Consider the following 15,760-nt stretch of genomic DNA (forward strand, 5'->3'; position numbering starts at 1 on the left):
CCGGCCGCGCGGGGCGGGGCCGAGGGGGTGGGGGCTCCGCTGGGTATATAAGGCCGGCGCCGGCTTAACTTCTGACTTGGGGTTATTTATTTGGGGAGCGCGCGGACGGCTGGCGGCGGCGGTGGTGACAGTGGTGGCTGCCGCAGACGGTGGTTAAAAAAAGGCGGCGGCGGCGGCAGCAGCGGCGAGTGATGGGAGCGCCGTGGCTCCCGGGCGCGGGCGGGAGCTGCCGAGCTTTCCGGGCACGGCGGGAGTGCTGAGGAGAAAGGGGAGCGTCCGGGGGCCCGCAGCCGGCTCCGGAGGCGCGGGCCGGGTTTTTGTTCGGCTGCGCTCAGCGCCAGGGAGCCCGAGCGAACAACTCCAGTTACAACAACAACCCACCTTCCCGCAGCCGAGGGAGACTAGGGCTGCTGCGTCCGTCCTATTGTTTAGACACTTGCCAGGAGCTCGGGAGCCAGCAGAGCCACCGAGTCCCCGCTCCCCGTCGCCGCGTTCCCTCTCCCCTACTTCCCTCCCCGGAGAAGGAGGCGCGGAAAGCTACCGGGAGAGGGGAAGGGGCTAGAAGGAGACGGGCTGCTCGGGACTGCGGCCGCCGAGTCAGGTGCAGCGCCAGGAGCCTGGCGGCGTCGCGACGTCGGCGGGAGGACTCCCATGGTGACCGTGGGGGACAGGATTCAAAGCCTGGGAAAAGTTCCTGCACTTTGAGAAGGAGGACCCACTTGCGGTCGAGGGCCTGCGCCCACCCAGGAGCCCGCTCTGGTTTCTTCCACCTTTGCCATCAGGTGTCTGCTGCGGAGCTGTGGCGTATCCGGGAGACGAGAGGGGCTGACACCCGCTCCCACACAGGACTGCCATTCAGCTGCCTCTTGGCTCTCCTCGGAGTAGCGGATTCCACCGGCCCAACTGCCACCGCTCGCCACCCCCCAGGATACCCCGAGAGGACTCGGGGAGCAGACACCCCCACCTTGGCCTTTCCACTTCTTCCGGCCTGTCTACCAGCCAGACCCCACTCAGTCCTTGCAGGAGCTCTCGTCCTCAACTTGGCCTCTTGGATTTTTTCTGCCAGGGTCGTGACTAGTGGATATTCCTGCCGGCTGCGGCGGCCCGATTGCCCTTTTGTTTTTCCTGCGTGACCTCGGGGAAGGTCCTGGTGCGGAGCGTCGCCAAGGACGCCAGGCGGGAGGCGGGATTGCCGAGACATCCTTCAGCGAAGTGCATGTGTGTTTGCAAACCTCCCTCGGCTGTCGGGAGACGGCGAGGACCGGTCCGGGCTGCGGAGGAGCCGCAGGCCGGGGGGAGGCGGCGTGAGTGAGCCGCGCCAGGAGCCCCGCAGCGCCGCCCCGCGCCCCCCGGGCTGCGCGCCCGCCCCGTGCGCCCCCGCGCGCCATGCTCAGTCGTCCGGCGCGCTCCGCTCCCGGCCCGCGAGGCTCCTGCGCCTTCTAGCTTCAGAGAGCCCACTTTGATCGAGGCCACCATTTCTATTGAGCACCCCTCTTCTGTCTCGTACCCTCCCCCCTGGAATCGGATTTGCAGAGGAGGTCCGTGGAATCGGAGCACCCTCCTTCCCCTTGCAACTGGCCCCTGCATCTTCACGGCCGTTGGGAGCCCCAGCTCTTTTACCGCCAAGTTGATCTTTGCGAGACAGACGACGCGTGATCTCCTCCCGGCTGCTCTGGGGTCTCTTTGCAGCCTTGGCCGTTGATCTTCAGGACCTAAAGTTGCCCGAGGAGCGCCTGACTTGCTGGAGGAGGGTGGAGGGGAGGAGGGAGGCGTGTACCTGTGTCAGCTCTACTGCCCTGAATATTATTACTGTTACTTCCCTATTATTTTGTGCACATTTACTCGGATACTCTGAGTTGCTAGCCCCGCGCCAGGCACTGGGCCTGAAGACACAGCGCGGTTCGCGCGGAGCAACGAGCTAAAGAGTAACCCCCGGCGCCGGCGAGCGAGGAGGCGGCGGGGGAAGATGCGCGGCGACGGCTGGCAGACACTGTCCCTCTCGCTGGGGTTAGTGCTGGTGATCCTGAACGAGGTGGCGTCGCAGGCGTGCCCGGCGCAGTGCTCCTGCTCGGGCAGCACAGTGGACTGTCACGGGCTGGCGCTGCGCAGCGTGCCCCGGAATATTCCCCGCAACACTGAGAGACTGTGAGTATGAGTTCTTCCTCCCTCTCCCCCTCATCGGGGTCGCGCATCCTCTGCATCGAGGCTGCAGGGACCAAGCGGCACAGGGACCTGTGCCTGGGGCAGTCCTCACCAGCTCTCCTGCACGCGCATCTGGGCTTGAACTCTCTGGGAGGGCGAAGGACGGGAGGGCGCTGCCCAGGGAGGGGCCACTACCCAGGAGGGGCGGGCCCGCTGGCAGCTGCGCGTGGTGCCTTCCTCCCGCCCTCGTCCTGCCACTCGCATCCCCGTGAGGGCGAGTTCGCTGGGGCTGGGAAACCGGGGAGATGGGGACAAGTACTCGTGGATGCCCGGGGCAGGAAGACCGACTTTGTTCCCCAGACTCCGTAAACCGAGTCACCTTGTGGTTGCCAACCCTCGCGGGTCGGTTGCAGGGCCGAGTCCTCGCTCTAGTCGCCGCGGGGTGTCGCGGGGGGGGGGGTTGGCGAGGAAACTCAAAAGAGAGGAACCTCCGCTTCCCGGCTTTGTGTCGCCCTCCTGGGGACGGAGGGAGGGGAGAAGGGGTCTGGGGCGGCTGGGTCCGCCCGGGGGCGCTTCTACAGGCCGCGGAGGGAAGGATGCCCCAGGGCGGCGGCAGCTCCCGCGATGCCCGCGCGCAGCCCCCCCGCGACTCTTCCCCCAGCCCCCCAGTTCCCCGGGGAGACGGCGGCGGCGGCGGGCCCCACGGGACCTGTCCAAGCGGGCGAATGCAGAGGACCGCGTCCCAACGTCTAGGCGAAGTTAGGGCTGGCTCTTCAACCGCAACTCGCCGAGTCGGGTCTGACTGCTTCGGCGACCCCGCGGCCCTCGGCTGCCCCCTCCGGCCCTTCCTGAAGAGCCCCAGTGCCCCCGTCCACCTTTCTGGCAGCTTCTGCGCCCCTTCACGTGGCAGCAGCTCCCTCTCCTTCCCCTCTTCGCGCTCTGCTGCCCGCAGACATCCCCGCCTCCCTGTCTCTGCGAGTCTCTAATGAAGAAGTAATCGCAGCCCGGCGTTGACGGCCCACGCGCTCCTGGTGGGGCGCTGCGCGAGTTCAGGGAAGTGGAGCATGGAGGCCGTTCTCTTTGTGAACGCGAGGCCCCGCCCGCGCTGCCCGAGCCCCTGGGCGCGCTCCGCTCGCCGTTGCGCGTGGGCCAGGCCGGCGCTCCCCCACTCAGCTCCCGCGGCCTCTGCGCCCCCGGGGTGTGAGGGTTGCGGGCCGAGGAGTAGACCCGCTCGGACTCTCACGTCTACACCCGCGCGGCCCGCAGCGCCTTGAGTCGCCCTTCTTATCTAACCCATTTCCCTCGCCCTAAGTTTAAAGGCCAGCGTTGGGCCTTTTCTTCCTTTGCAAATGGCTCCCCCACCCCCAACCTAAATGGGCCACCCCCCGCTCCTCCTCCTCCCTCCTTCCCAGGCCCGCAGCGCTGGGCAAGTTGGGGCCCTACCAAGGGTGTCTTGTCAAAATGTGATCCACCACGTTTGTCTTGCGTGGGGGTAGGGATTGCTGTTATGTCAAATAGCTGGTAAAAGACCCCAGCAATTGTAGCAACGACTTGACGGTACTTGGCTCGACGTGGAAAGGGGCTTGGAGAGAAGGCAGTGCAGAATTCTGTTTTAGCACTTGTCATTTGATGCAATTCAGAACAGCGTAAAGTTTAAGCACTAACATGTCTTACTCAACAGAAAGGGAATGTGCTTGGGACAAAATAGCAATTGAGTTTCAGGTCCTTGAAAACAATTTTTTTCCCTATGAGGGATCTATAAAGAGTTTTAAGAAAATAGTTTACTCAGTTCCGGCTTATAAAATTCTATCATTGACAAAATAAACGCATTTAATACGGATTTCAAACACGATGTTTCAAAATCAAGGTAAGAGAAAACTTACTTCCATGAAGGAGAGCGTTCAAACCGCAGCAAAGCCTGGTTTTACTTGAAATGATTGGAACCAGGGCAAGTTTAGATCTTGACCTAAGATGCCAGAGAAGGGGTTGTGACTGTTGAAGGAAACGTGGTGCTGAAATCTGAACAAAAATGTCAGAGACTGAATGCTATTTCCATTCTTAACCCCGCTAGTAGTTTTCACTTTACAGCCACAGCGGGATGCCCTGAGCTGCAAATGAAAAGTTTAGTTTTCATACAAACATAGAATTGTTGGAAGGTAAAGGCCTATAAATGCGTGTCTTTGAAGTGCACTTCTTTTGGTGGCACTCTGACTTTTTTCTTTGCCTTAGGAAATTTAGTCACTATGCCACCTAAAGTTAGGGTTCTGAATTTTTAAAATTTCTTCCAGAATAGTATCAGAAAATTGTTCATCTGACTTCCTGAAGGGAACTTTTTGGGAGTGAATGTGCCTAACAATAACAGTTAATAGCAGAATACCTGTGAAATTAGTATACACATCCATCATAAAAGCAAAAATTGAAAGCACTCCCATACACACACAGAAGAGAACTTTTCGTAGTAACATAATCACCTCATTTTCTTGTCATATGCCAGCAAGCATGGACTCTAAACTAATTAAGAATCATTTAAAAAAATTTCTTTCAAAAGTCGCTTTCTTCTCTCTCTCTTACTTTGTAAACTATGTTAGTAATTGGGACTGATCTTTAAAGTTCTTATTTAGTTTAAATTTTTCTTTGTTTAACCAGATATTGATAGAAATAAAATGGAACTTTCATTTTCCTATTTGTTTTCTCTTAGGGATTTGAATGGAAATAACATCACAAGGATTACCAAGACAGATTTTGCTGGTCTTAGACACTTAAGAGTTCTGTAAGTATGTTCTTCATCTGTGTTTTGAAAAATTTTCTTTTGTTTTTTGAGGTTGCGTATTTCGAATCTCAGTTTTAAAAACTATGCCAATGACAGACGCATAAAACTTTAAAAGTCTTGGTTTTCTTTTTTTGTTTAACATTGTACTACAACTTTTAATAAGAATTCAGGATTTTAAGATTGGATGCAGGCCATAGAAACAATATTATAGAAATGACCTCAACTGTTTGCTATACCATATCCTAAGTGCCTTATGCATATAAAAATGTAGAATAATTGCTTTCACAATATGAATAAGTAATGTGAGACATTTGATACACTTTTAGGATTTGAGATTAACTAGAAAGAATTTAAGTGGGTATGCATTTTATTATTACTAGTATAGAAATGTTCAGACTTTTCTTGCAAACAACATTTATATAGGTATATAAAACTTATATAGATATAATTTCTAACATTAAAATCAAGCAATCTAGCTTTTCACAGAGTTTTTGGTGGGAAATGTTTCTCTATAAAAACATGTTGATCATATTTTAAATTGTTTGTTGTATTTTATATCTTTGTAGCTTTTATAAAATTGTTGCAATGTGATGTCTTCTTTAATTAGTGGGTTAAATTAGTTGTGGGTGAACCATCATTTGAGATTCAAAGTAATTAAAATTGTTTTTACCCACATATTTGTAAATATTTACATTTCAGTGAACATATAGTTTTGATCACTGTGTGTTACTGTTCATCTTTTAAAAGACACATTTTGGCCATTATGAATTCTTCCAATTTCTGATGTATATCCGTAAGTGAACTGAAGTATGTGTATGATGAATTACTGTATATTGATTCGTTCAGTTCAGAATTCACTTGAAAATCAGTTTACAAAAAACAGCCATCAAAGCTGCAGTGTCGTGTATTGCTCTTTAGCATATACTGTAGTTTAAGGTTTAGTTTTGACTAGTAGATTTTGTGAGAAACTGCATTAGTATTTTCTGTGAAAGTTTTATGATATCGCTGCTATTTCTCCTCTCTATTTCATATATCATCACTAAATTTGATATCGAATCTCAAACCAGACCAATATTTAACTTTATAAAGGGAAAGAGGTTACACGTTTTCAGTTGCTGAATTGAAACTTATTCAGATGGTGAATGGTAACATTAAGACTCCTGTTATACTTTGCATTTCAGTCAGCTCATGGAGAATAAGATTAGCACCATTGAAAGAGGAGCATTCCAGGATCTTAAAGAACTGGAGAGACTGTAAGTATTTCCAATTCCAAACTTATGACGACATAACTGTATTTTTAAAAATACTTGAGTTTCAAGGACCGTGTTTTCAATTTCATGTCTTACTCTTCAAAAGTTTACAGAAGCAAAACGTTGAATAAGTGGTTTTTAGACTAATTTACAATTGGAAATTATAGAATTTTTACAAAAATAGTACCAACTTGTAATAAAGTTAAAAAATACAGAATTATTTCCTGAGCCATTTACTTCTCTGATAAACATTGCTTTGGTACTTAGAGATGTATATATTTTTCTTAATGTTCATTTAGTTTGTTTTCTTTGCTTAGTAGGAAGAAAGCTGGTAATTTTATTTGCATTTATGGTTCATTATGGAAAAGAAAAGTTTTGCTAATAGTTATTTTAACTTCCATGCTGTTGCTTTGTGTGTCATTAGTGACTTTGAAGAAATATTTTAAATTCTTAGTGATAAAGATTTGCTTTCTGATATTTAACACTTATGGTGAACATTGTTAATAACTGCTATTCAAAATTTTACTTCATTATTTTTTAGAAGCTTTCTAAATATTTCTGCTGGAAAAAGAATTTAAAGATTAGTAGAAATAGAAGTAAGAATTATGTTATCAAAGCGTGGTCATTTTAACATGAATTCTTTTTTTACAAGAAGATCAAATGTGGACTTCAGACTTTAAAATACATTTTTATTTTTTCAGACACAAAATCTTTTGGATTGATATATATTACTTGAGGGCCATTATTATTTTATGTGTACAGTGTATATATCTACAAAAGACAAAACCTATGTCTGACAAAATTAGGATAAATTATACACTTTGTAATTTGAAATATGAATTCCATATCTCATATGTCTTGATAATTCAAGTTTAGTAGGTTTGCATTTCAAGGGCAAATAACAGCTCTATTAAAAGTAGCAGCAATTATTTTAATACATTTCTATGTCTGTTTTAATAGGCACTTTAGGTAAAAATAAAAATTTTATTTAAAACAAGGAAATATGAAGTTCATTTTATATGTAGCACATATTCCGATTCACTGGGCCCAAGGGTGGAAGTTAATTTTGTGTAATTGTAAATAGAAAAACAGCTTGTCAGCTTCTTAAGACATTTGTAAACATATAGGCTACATTTTTATCACTTCAAGTAAAATTAAACACAGAGATGTCTAATTTATTTTACTATAAAATTTGGTCCATGATAAATATTACAATGTAGGAAATATAATTGTGGAATTGAAAATAAACTTAAAATCACTATTTTGAGCTAGTTTTGGGGGTGGATAAAAACAGGTAAAACATTTGGTTAAGTTCATAAGTTCATAACCTATCTCTTAATATATAGAAATACTCTGAAAGTATTTATTCTTTTATCTCCTTCATAGGCTTTCGTGAATAGTTAATTCCTAGTGAGTACCTTGCAAAGGTATTTTTAGCTCATCCATTTAAAAAAATAGTATCAATATAGTTTCATGTTTGCTAAGATGAATAGATAATTTAAAATTATCATTTGAACATTAACAGTTTTTTCATGAATAACTTTTAATTATCACGTGGAAACATATATATATTTTATTTCTTAAACAACTTTCAAGTCATTGAAGGAATTTCAGTGGCTTTTCATGCAGTCTCTATTTTGGTTATATTGTAGTTTTAAATATTTTCGGAAACACTGGAACAAAATGAACTTGCTCATTATTTTTCAAGGCACTTTGGAGTATCATTTGAACTTTCATCTTGAATAAATTAACTTTTCCTAGAAATTATTAACCAGATGCCTTAAGATCTGAAGTTTGATTAGAGTTGTAAGCAGGTACTATTTTTTGACTTTTACTTCCGCTGGGAATGTCACTTCATCTCAGAACAATTTTCTGTTCTACTAACATGCAGTCAAATGTTTCAGAGTGGGACGAAAATTTGTAATTTTGAATGAAAACTAATATATATGCAGGACTTCTTTAAATCACCCCAGCTGTTGGCTGAGAGCAAATATTTCATATTTGTGAGGAAAAGCTGAGAAAATTCCTTTTGTTTACAACTGCCAAGTCCATCTGATGGAAGCACATTGTTATCTGACAGCCAATTCATCTCCTTGGGACTCTGGAATTTAAAACCATTTCTTAGGAACTCTGTGGATACACTTTTCAAATATTTATTTTTTTTAAATACATTAAATGGTAAGGCAGTTTTGCGAAAGAATACATCAAGTTATTGTGAAACAAACTATTTTAAATTTTGTTCAGTATATTATTTAAAAAATAAAAATAAAAAAGCTACCCGGAGAGTTCCATAATCAAATTACTGCGGCCTGTGGCATATATTCTTATTTTAGTAGATGGTGTCATTAACATCACAAAAATTGCCTTTTTTTCCTCCCAAAACTTCAAGAGTTAATGTAAGAAACAGGAAGTAATTAATGAATTAACTTTTAAGTAATTATGTGGTGTGTGAGCTTATATGATTTTTAGCAATTTAGACGTGAATTTTTAAATTCAAACTCTAAATTATGAAAAGGTATTAAATGCAGGTTTATGTTTTAAATGCCATTCATATAGTATTGTGGTAACAATTTTCATTCTTGCGTGAAGAACAAAAAATAAAAACATTAATTTTATTTGTGTGAAATTTATGATTCTGTTTTTTTGTCATTTTAAAATGATAAAATCAAAACAATTCCAAATAATATTTGTGAATATTTCAAGATTATGTTTTTTCTTTTTATTTTATGTTGCTAGAGTTTTAACTTGATCTAAAGAGGACAAATCTGAAAACACAAGATAAGATCTGTGCTTTTTTAGAAATCCAACTTTTAATCTGTAAGAAACAGGGTCATGTTGTTAGGTTGAATTTGATTTTAGCATAGAACGAGAAAGTCATTATTTGTGAATCAAAGCATTGTAGCTATGAAAGAAAGATATTTTTTCCACTTTAAAGAATCGATGAAATACAAGGTTATGAGTCAAAATGTCAAGAAGTAGATGGATATTAAGATCCACCCCCCCTTTCCTCTACTTTCTTCCTTCCCTGTCCTACTGCCTCCCTCCCTCCCTCTCCTCTCACCCCCTTCTTTCTGTTGTATAGAAGGCAACATCAGATGATATGGTCATCATCGGAGTGTGGTTATGAATCACTGTAAAAGGAATAAGTTTTCATAGTGCGTACACACCAGGAGCGCACATTACTTCCTGTTTTGACAGTTTGCTCCTATACTCCCAGACCTAGCATGTGCAGTGGCACCTTTCCATGGATGCTGTGATGCCAGTAGTACCTGCTTATCTGGGATGAAAATGAAGCCTTGAGAATGTGCCTCATGTAGATTGTATTAGCAGGTCTCATATCATTTAATCAAAAAGTTCAAAAGAAATCTATTGTAGTTAAATGACTAGTTAATTCAATGGGAATTAATTAAGACCAAACTACCAATAAGATCCAGTAAAAAATTGGAACGTTTAGGAAGTATAGTTCTTTTTTATACTTCACAGATGATACCTGTGTATATCTGCAATAAAGGATCCATGCAAAATTATTAATTCAAGGTACTTCTTGGCTGGTGCATAATGTCTTAGAGGGTTAAAAAAGATCACATTGGGACTCAGGACTTCTGTGGGCTGCTCTACAGTTCTGTTGTTCACTCAGAGTTTATGGGGTTATGCTGCAGTCATTGAAGTTCTATTTTATGACCTTTTAAGGATACCCAGGCCACTTCAGTGTTTCACTAGGGAAAATCATATGCTTTTGCCAGTTCTTGATAACACAAATTAAAGAGAATGAGAAAGTTTTTGAACTTTTTTAGGCTTGTCAAAAATATTTTAGAACATTTTGTCTTAAATGCAGTGAAATGCTTGTGTGCAAAATAGCCTAGCTTATGGTAATGAGAACCAATAGCATACCATAGATTATCTTGAGTATTAGGCTTTGCATTAACTTTACAATTATCTTATACCCTTATAATAAGGAAATTGAAAAAGTGATAAAGACAAGGGCTTGGACTATTCTTCTTTTCCTACCAATAACATGTAAAAGTATTCTTTTAAGGCGGATATTGCCTTAAACTCGCCAAGTTTTAGTATCTTTGAATTTGAAATTACATTTTTCCTGCTAACTTTGTCATTTGATATTCATTTTTGCTTGAAAAATGAGTCCTGAAATATTATGGTGATGTCTGGAAAATAAACCTGTTGACTTGGATGTCTTGAAGCCTGGAAAATAAACCTGTTGACTTGGATGTCTTGAAGCTTCTACCAAGTTGATATAAAGAAAATACTCATTTTTTTTTTTTTTTGTGAGGAAGATCAGCCCTGAGCTAACATCCATGCTAATCCTCCTCTTTTTGCTGAGGAAGACCGGCTCTGAGCTAACATCTATTGCCAATCCTCCTCGTTTTTTTTTCCCCAATGCCCCAGTAGATAGTTGTATGTAGTAGTTGCACATACTTCTAGTTACTGTATGTGGGACGCAGCCTCAGCATGGCCGGAGAAGCGGTGTGTAGGTGCGCGCCCAGGATCCGAACTCGGGCCGCCATTAGTGGAGCGTGTGTACTTAACCGATAAGCCACAGGGCCGGCCCAGAAAATACTCATTTTAATTTAGAAAAGTCTAAATCCCTTTACAGTGGAGACTAAATTTGACTAAGTACCTCACTTTCCTGAAAGTATATCTACAAGGCACATTATTGTTTTGTAAGGTGGTGCTGAATTCGTTCTCCAGCGTGCACACACCATTCATAAGCATGTGATGGCTGGTGTGAGGCTGAGGTACTACAGGTGCTCGAGGAGTTTTGTTGTAGGTCGCTACCCATGAGTTCAAGTAGAGAATATGTTGTGGAACAGGTCTGAAGGAAGGCACCACTTACCCCCTGTTCATCAAGGATGCGGAGAACCCCTTTTCTGACTAATCCTATAAGTTTGTGGGCAACACATAACACATTCCTTTTCTGAAAGTAAGGACAAACTAACAGTGCTAATCTCCTTGGAAAAGAATGCAAGCTCATCTCAGAAGAATTGTTCTCTGGCGTCTTTACTCCCAACTTTAAAATCACTACAGCTATTTTCTTGGGAAAGGCTCTAAAGAACATATCAAACTTAGTAGCAGAGGCCAAGTATGTATACTGTGTGACATAAAAATGTGCCAGATGACCAAGTGTATATCACTTAAATTGTGATATCCATTAGATGTCAGTTGTTCTCACCTGTTTATAAGCAATATTGAACTTTTTGAAATTATATTTACTGACTATGGTCATATAAGCCTTTAATTCATGTGCACTGTTAGAAGTTTAGCAGAACATTGAATCCATCAGAGAGGGTTTCTCATGCAACGTTTTTATGGCCTTGAAGTTGAACAGTGGTGAGAAGGCCTGTTTGCTCTTTGTGGACCGTTTTATAAATTCTGAAGCAGCAAGGCTGTTTATTTTTCCCACATCTGTTTTGGGCTCATCCTTTGTGACAGTGTTTGCTGGATGCTGTGTGCTTTATACCTCCCCCGAAATGGGTAGTTTAGTTTACACTGTTACAATGTATTTGTGGAAGCAGCGAATGTCAAATATTTTAGGTTGAATTCTGTCTTTCATTCCTGTTGGATACCTTTCTGCTTGAATTATGCCTTCTAGACTGAATTTCACAACTTTACATGGAATGAAAGACTTTTCTGCTTGGACATTTATATGTATATATATATACATATATAGTTCTTATCTTTTTTCAAAGCAATTTATGTCTGCTGGACTGGAAGGAATGTGGGTGAAAACGCTTTCAGAATGAAAGTTTGGTAAAAGCAGGACTTATTTGGTATTAATGCATTAGAATATTGCTTTAAGATAACATTTACAAAAAATTATTTGATTATCCTCTTTGTGTAGTGTCCATCCACTCTGGATGCAAGTGGAAGGTTCTGGCGCTCTGGCTGTGTGCTGCTGTTCTAGGTTCTGGCAGGGAGCGAAGGGTGCAGATAACCTAGACTCCCCTCTGCTTAGGCACTTTGTGCTTGTATATGCTGTTGCCTGGTGTCCTATGGAATGTGGCAAATACTCATCTGTTGTACTGTTGATTATGTTTTCTAAACAGATACAAACTCCTATCCTCCCTTTTAAAATCAGAAACATTAGATAAGAATCTCATCAGAAAACACTTGGTTTCAATTCCACTGTGAGATCTTGGTCAAATTGCTTCGTCTTTACAAACCTCAGTTTCTTCGTCTTTAGAACAGAGCTAATTATTATATCTAATAGCGGCAGTACGTGATTTAAGAAAGCGTATGTAGTTTCACAAAATGCTTGGTACATAGTTGGCACTTAAACTATTATTATGCATTTCAGCATCTCCTATTTTTCAAAAGCTCAATTTAGGAATTATTTTATCTTACTGATCTAATAAAATGTGTAAATAATAAATTTGACTTTTGTACCTTCATATTTACTATCAATTTCACTGATTTTCTGCTTTTAATAGCATATGATTAGTAGAAGAGATATGAAGAATGTACAAAACCTCCTTCAAGTTTTGTTTCAGAGTGTTTTTTATAATTGCTCTGAATATGTAGAGAAATACCAAGAAGTAAGGGGAGTGAAGAGAAAGCAACATTTTTCCTAATAAGTTTTTATCTCTCTGCCGTGAAATATAAAGGATGAAATTGTTGATATCACTTCTGAAAGTATAAACTTTATTTCACTCATGTAAGACTTCATAAATGTTAAAATCTTTCCTTTAAAAATGTTCGTATAAAGACATCTAAAAAAGACAAGTGGAAATTTACCCAAGGAGAAGGCATTTATATATGAGAAACAGAAGATTGTAAATGATAGACTCATTAAGGCAGCATTCATCGAATGCTTGGTAGAGACCAGGCACACTGCTAAAATGTGTTACATTTACAATGAGAGGTTAAATATGAGGCGTAAATTTTTCACTGGCTTTGGTAAAATTGTTTTCATTTTACATTTTGGATTGGGGTGAAGGTTGCAAATATTCATTGAATTGAGGTGAAAGTTGAAAAAATAAGAGACTATAACCCTTACCAATGGATGAATTACAAGAGCAGCTGGCAGATAATAATTGGAAACAATGCTTGTCAAGAATGCTTAGGCTGCCCTTCAAATTGAGGTTGTTAAGAATCAGCACTTCAGAGGCCAGTGGTGTTTTGTGTGATACAGAAAGATCATTCACCCCACTGAAGGTCATGCTCAAAAATAGCCTGTAGCACAGAGGAAATAGTTACTGAGATCCCTCTCATCTTTGCCCTAAGAAAAAGTGTTTCAGAGGCACACATTACACACCTTTCTGAAATCATGCATTACCATCCAGAGAATTCTCAAGCAAGCCTGAGATCTTGTGGGCAGATTCCATCTAGCTGGTGATGATACAAGAGCTGATGTCCCCAAATCGCTGTTATCTCTCCTTTGACACAAGAGAATACTCGCTTGGAACAATAGGTAACTGACCCACCTGGTCTGCTTAATGGAGCTAATTTGTGCTGGCCCCCATAAATCCTCCTCTGACATACCCTTAATTCATGACATGATGTTTTCCTGTTCTGAGACCTTCAGATTTTAAGTTTTTAAACTCATTTACATTAGAGTTATTATCATATTATGATCTTCAAGCCACTAAGAAGTATTCTGTGGCATTAGAAGAAACTAGGTTACTTTTTCTTCACCTCTATTTAGAAATTGTTATACACCTTAATAGTCTTTAAAGTAATTCTGGATTTGAAAAAGTATCCTCTTTAGTTTAAGGATTTGATTTCTGGTCATTGTACAAGAACCCCTGCTTTTACATTTTTTCCTTCAATGAATATTTTGGAAGAGTTTCACTTTTTATTTTAATGTTTATACTTCCATTTCTTCTTAGTACTGATGGAAGAAAGAATAGAAAAACAGGGACCAAAAGTGTATTGATACTCTTTTAAAGAAAAAAAGCATGGTCATACTGTTTTTCTATACATGTTACCATATCATCTATTATCTGCCCTTTTTTGCATAGTACTACCTTGTCTTATATGCATGGTTGGTTTAGACATATTAAGATCATTCGTAATAATTTTCATGAAATAATGATAAACGACTTGAATTCAGAGAAAAATATTTTATATATGTTTTCATTTTTCTCTCAACTTTAGGTATTTTAAATAGATCTTTAAAACAGTGAGCTGAACATAGAGCTAGTCTTTTGTAAAACTTGATGTTTTATTTTTAGGTGGTTCATTCATAGATACTTAAGAAGTTGGCTGTATAAAACTATGATTTTCCCAAGGAAAGACTGGTTAAAAGGAAAATTTCGGCATTACATTACTGCAAATTGTTGTTTAGGAATGTTTAGACTGAGAGGAGTGATTCAGAGTGTATGTTCTGGAGTCACCCCACCTGAATTCAAGTTCTAGCCCTACTTTGTATGAGCTGTGTACCTCCCTCCAAAACAGCAGTAACAATAATACCTGCTCGTGGGTTGTTCTGAAGAATGAGTGTGATAATTGATGTAAAAATCTTGGAACAGTGACCATCACGTAGTTAGCTTAATACATGTTAGCTATTACTTTTGGAGTGAATTAAGAACCACTGGGAATATGAAAATAATAATTGATAAAAAGACACGGCTTGCACCCAATCTGAAAGATCTACTTTCTCACAGTATCTGAGATTATACCGATTAGACCCATTAACAAGAAATCTAGTAGGAGCTCTCCATCACTTATATATCTGAATTTGTTTCAACATATTGAGTTCCTTCCAGCTTCTAGAAGATGTTGAGAATGGCAGAGGGGAGGGAGGTTGATGGGAGAGAAAGGAGGTAATTGCTGTATAGGTAAGTTCTTGTATACATGAAAGCAGGTTTGGAGGCAGGGCTTTGGTTAGCTGGAGAGTGGTGTAAAACCTAAGGCGGGTATCTCAGGGAGCATGCCAGAGGAAGGTTGTCTGAATATAAAATGCACGCTTGGCTTTGCTGAACTGTATTAAAATGCAAAGAGAACGGTCTGTTCTCATTCAACATTTCCTAAGAACCTACTAAGTGCCAGGGAAGAGGGAGAGAATACAAAGATGTAGTCTTTACTCTTGAAGAGCTTACAGCATAGTGGGAAACAGATCAGAACATGAATAAATATAAAACAGTGTGAGGGACTCTTATTTATAAATGCCATGGGGATATGGGGACACAGCCAAGGGAGGAACTAACTCTGTGTAGGGGAATCAGGGGATTGTTTTGAAGAATGGATCCAAGTTTCACAGAGGATGCAAGAAAGTACCATTTGGAGAAAAGGAAAAGCCCTCCATACAGAGAGCTGCCTCTGCGGGCACTGGGGGCTTGAACGGGCACGCTTGTTGTGGCTGGAGAATCAGAGGTGATACTTGTTAGTCCAGTGGTTTGGATCAGATTATGAAAGCCCATCTCTGTCATTTTAGAAATGGAGATTGGCACTTTGGACATTGGAGGTCTTTCCAAGAGTTGTTGTTTCCCTAGAAAAATTCTCATTACCACTGTTGTGAATATTTGTAATCTGTTTTTTGAAAGACACATATAACAAGGTCATAATTAAATTATATTTATCAAAATTGTATAATAGTAACTCCGGAAGTACTCCTTCCTCAGAATCATGCCCAACAGAGAAA

At 41.6% G+C, this 15,760-nt stretch overlaps 1 protein-coding gene across 2 annotated transcripts in view; it reads left to right on the top strand.

Annotated features, from left to right (window-relative positions):
• Nucleotides 1-727: 727 nt before the first annotated feature.
• Nucleotides 728-15,760, top strand: part of SLIT2 (slit guidance ligand 2) — a 364,985-nt gene continuing 349,952 nt past the window's right edge. For both annotated transcript variants that reach the window (XM_058546810.1, XM_058546811.1), the window contains exons 1-3: nt 728-2,145; nt 4,841-4,912; nt 6,094-6,165. In XM_058546810.1, coding sequence (XP_058402793.1) covers nt 1,967-2,145; nt 4,841-4,912; nt 6,094-6,165 — 323 coding nt within the window. In that variant the 5' untranslated portion in view covers nt 728-1,966. The remainder of the gene's footprint in view (nt 2,146-4,840; nt 4,913-6,093; nt 6,166-15,760) is intronic.

The sequence above is a fragment of the Diceros bicornis genome, chromosome 8, assembly GCF_020826845.1.
Source record: "Diceros bicornis minor isolate mBicDic1 chromosome 8, mDicBic1.mat.cur, whole genome shotgun sequence".
In the NCBI taxonomy this organism is placed as follows: domain Eukaryota; kingdom Metazoa; phylum Chordata; class Mammalia; order Perissodactyla; family Rhinocerotidae; genus Diceros; species Diceros bicornis.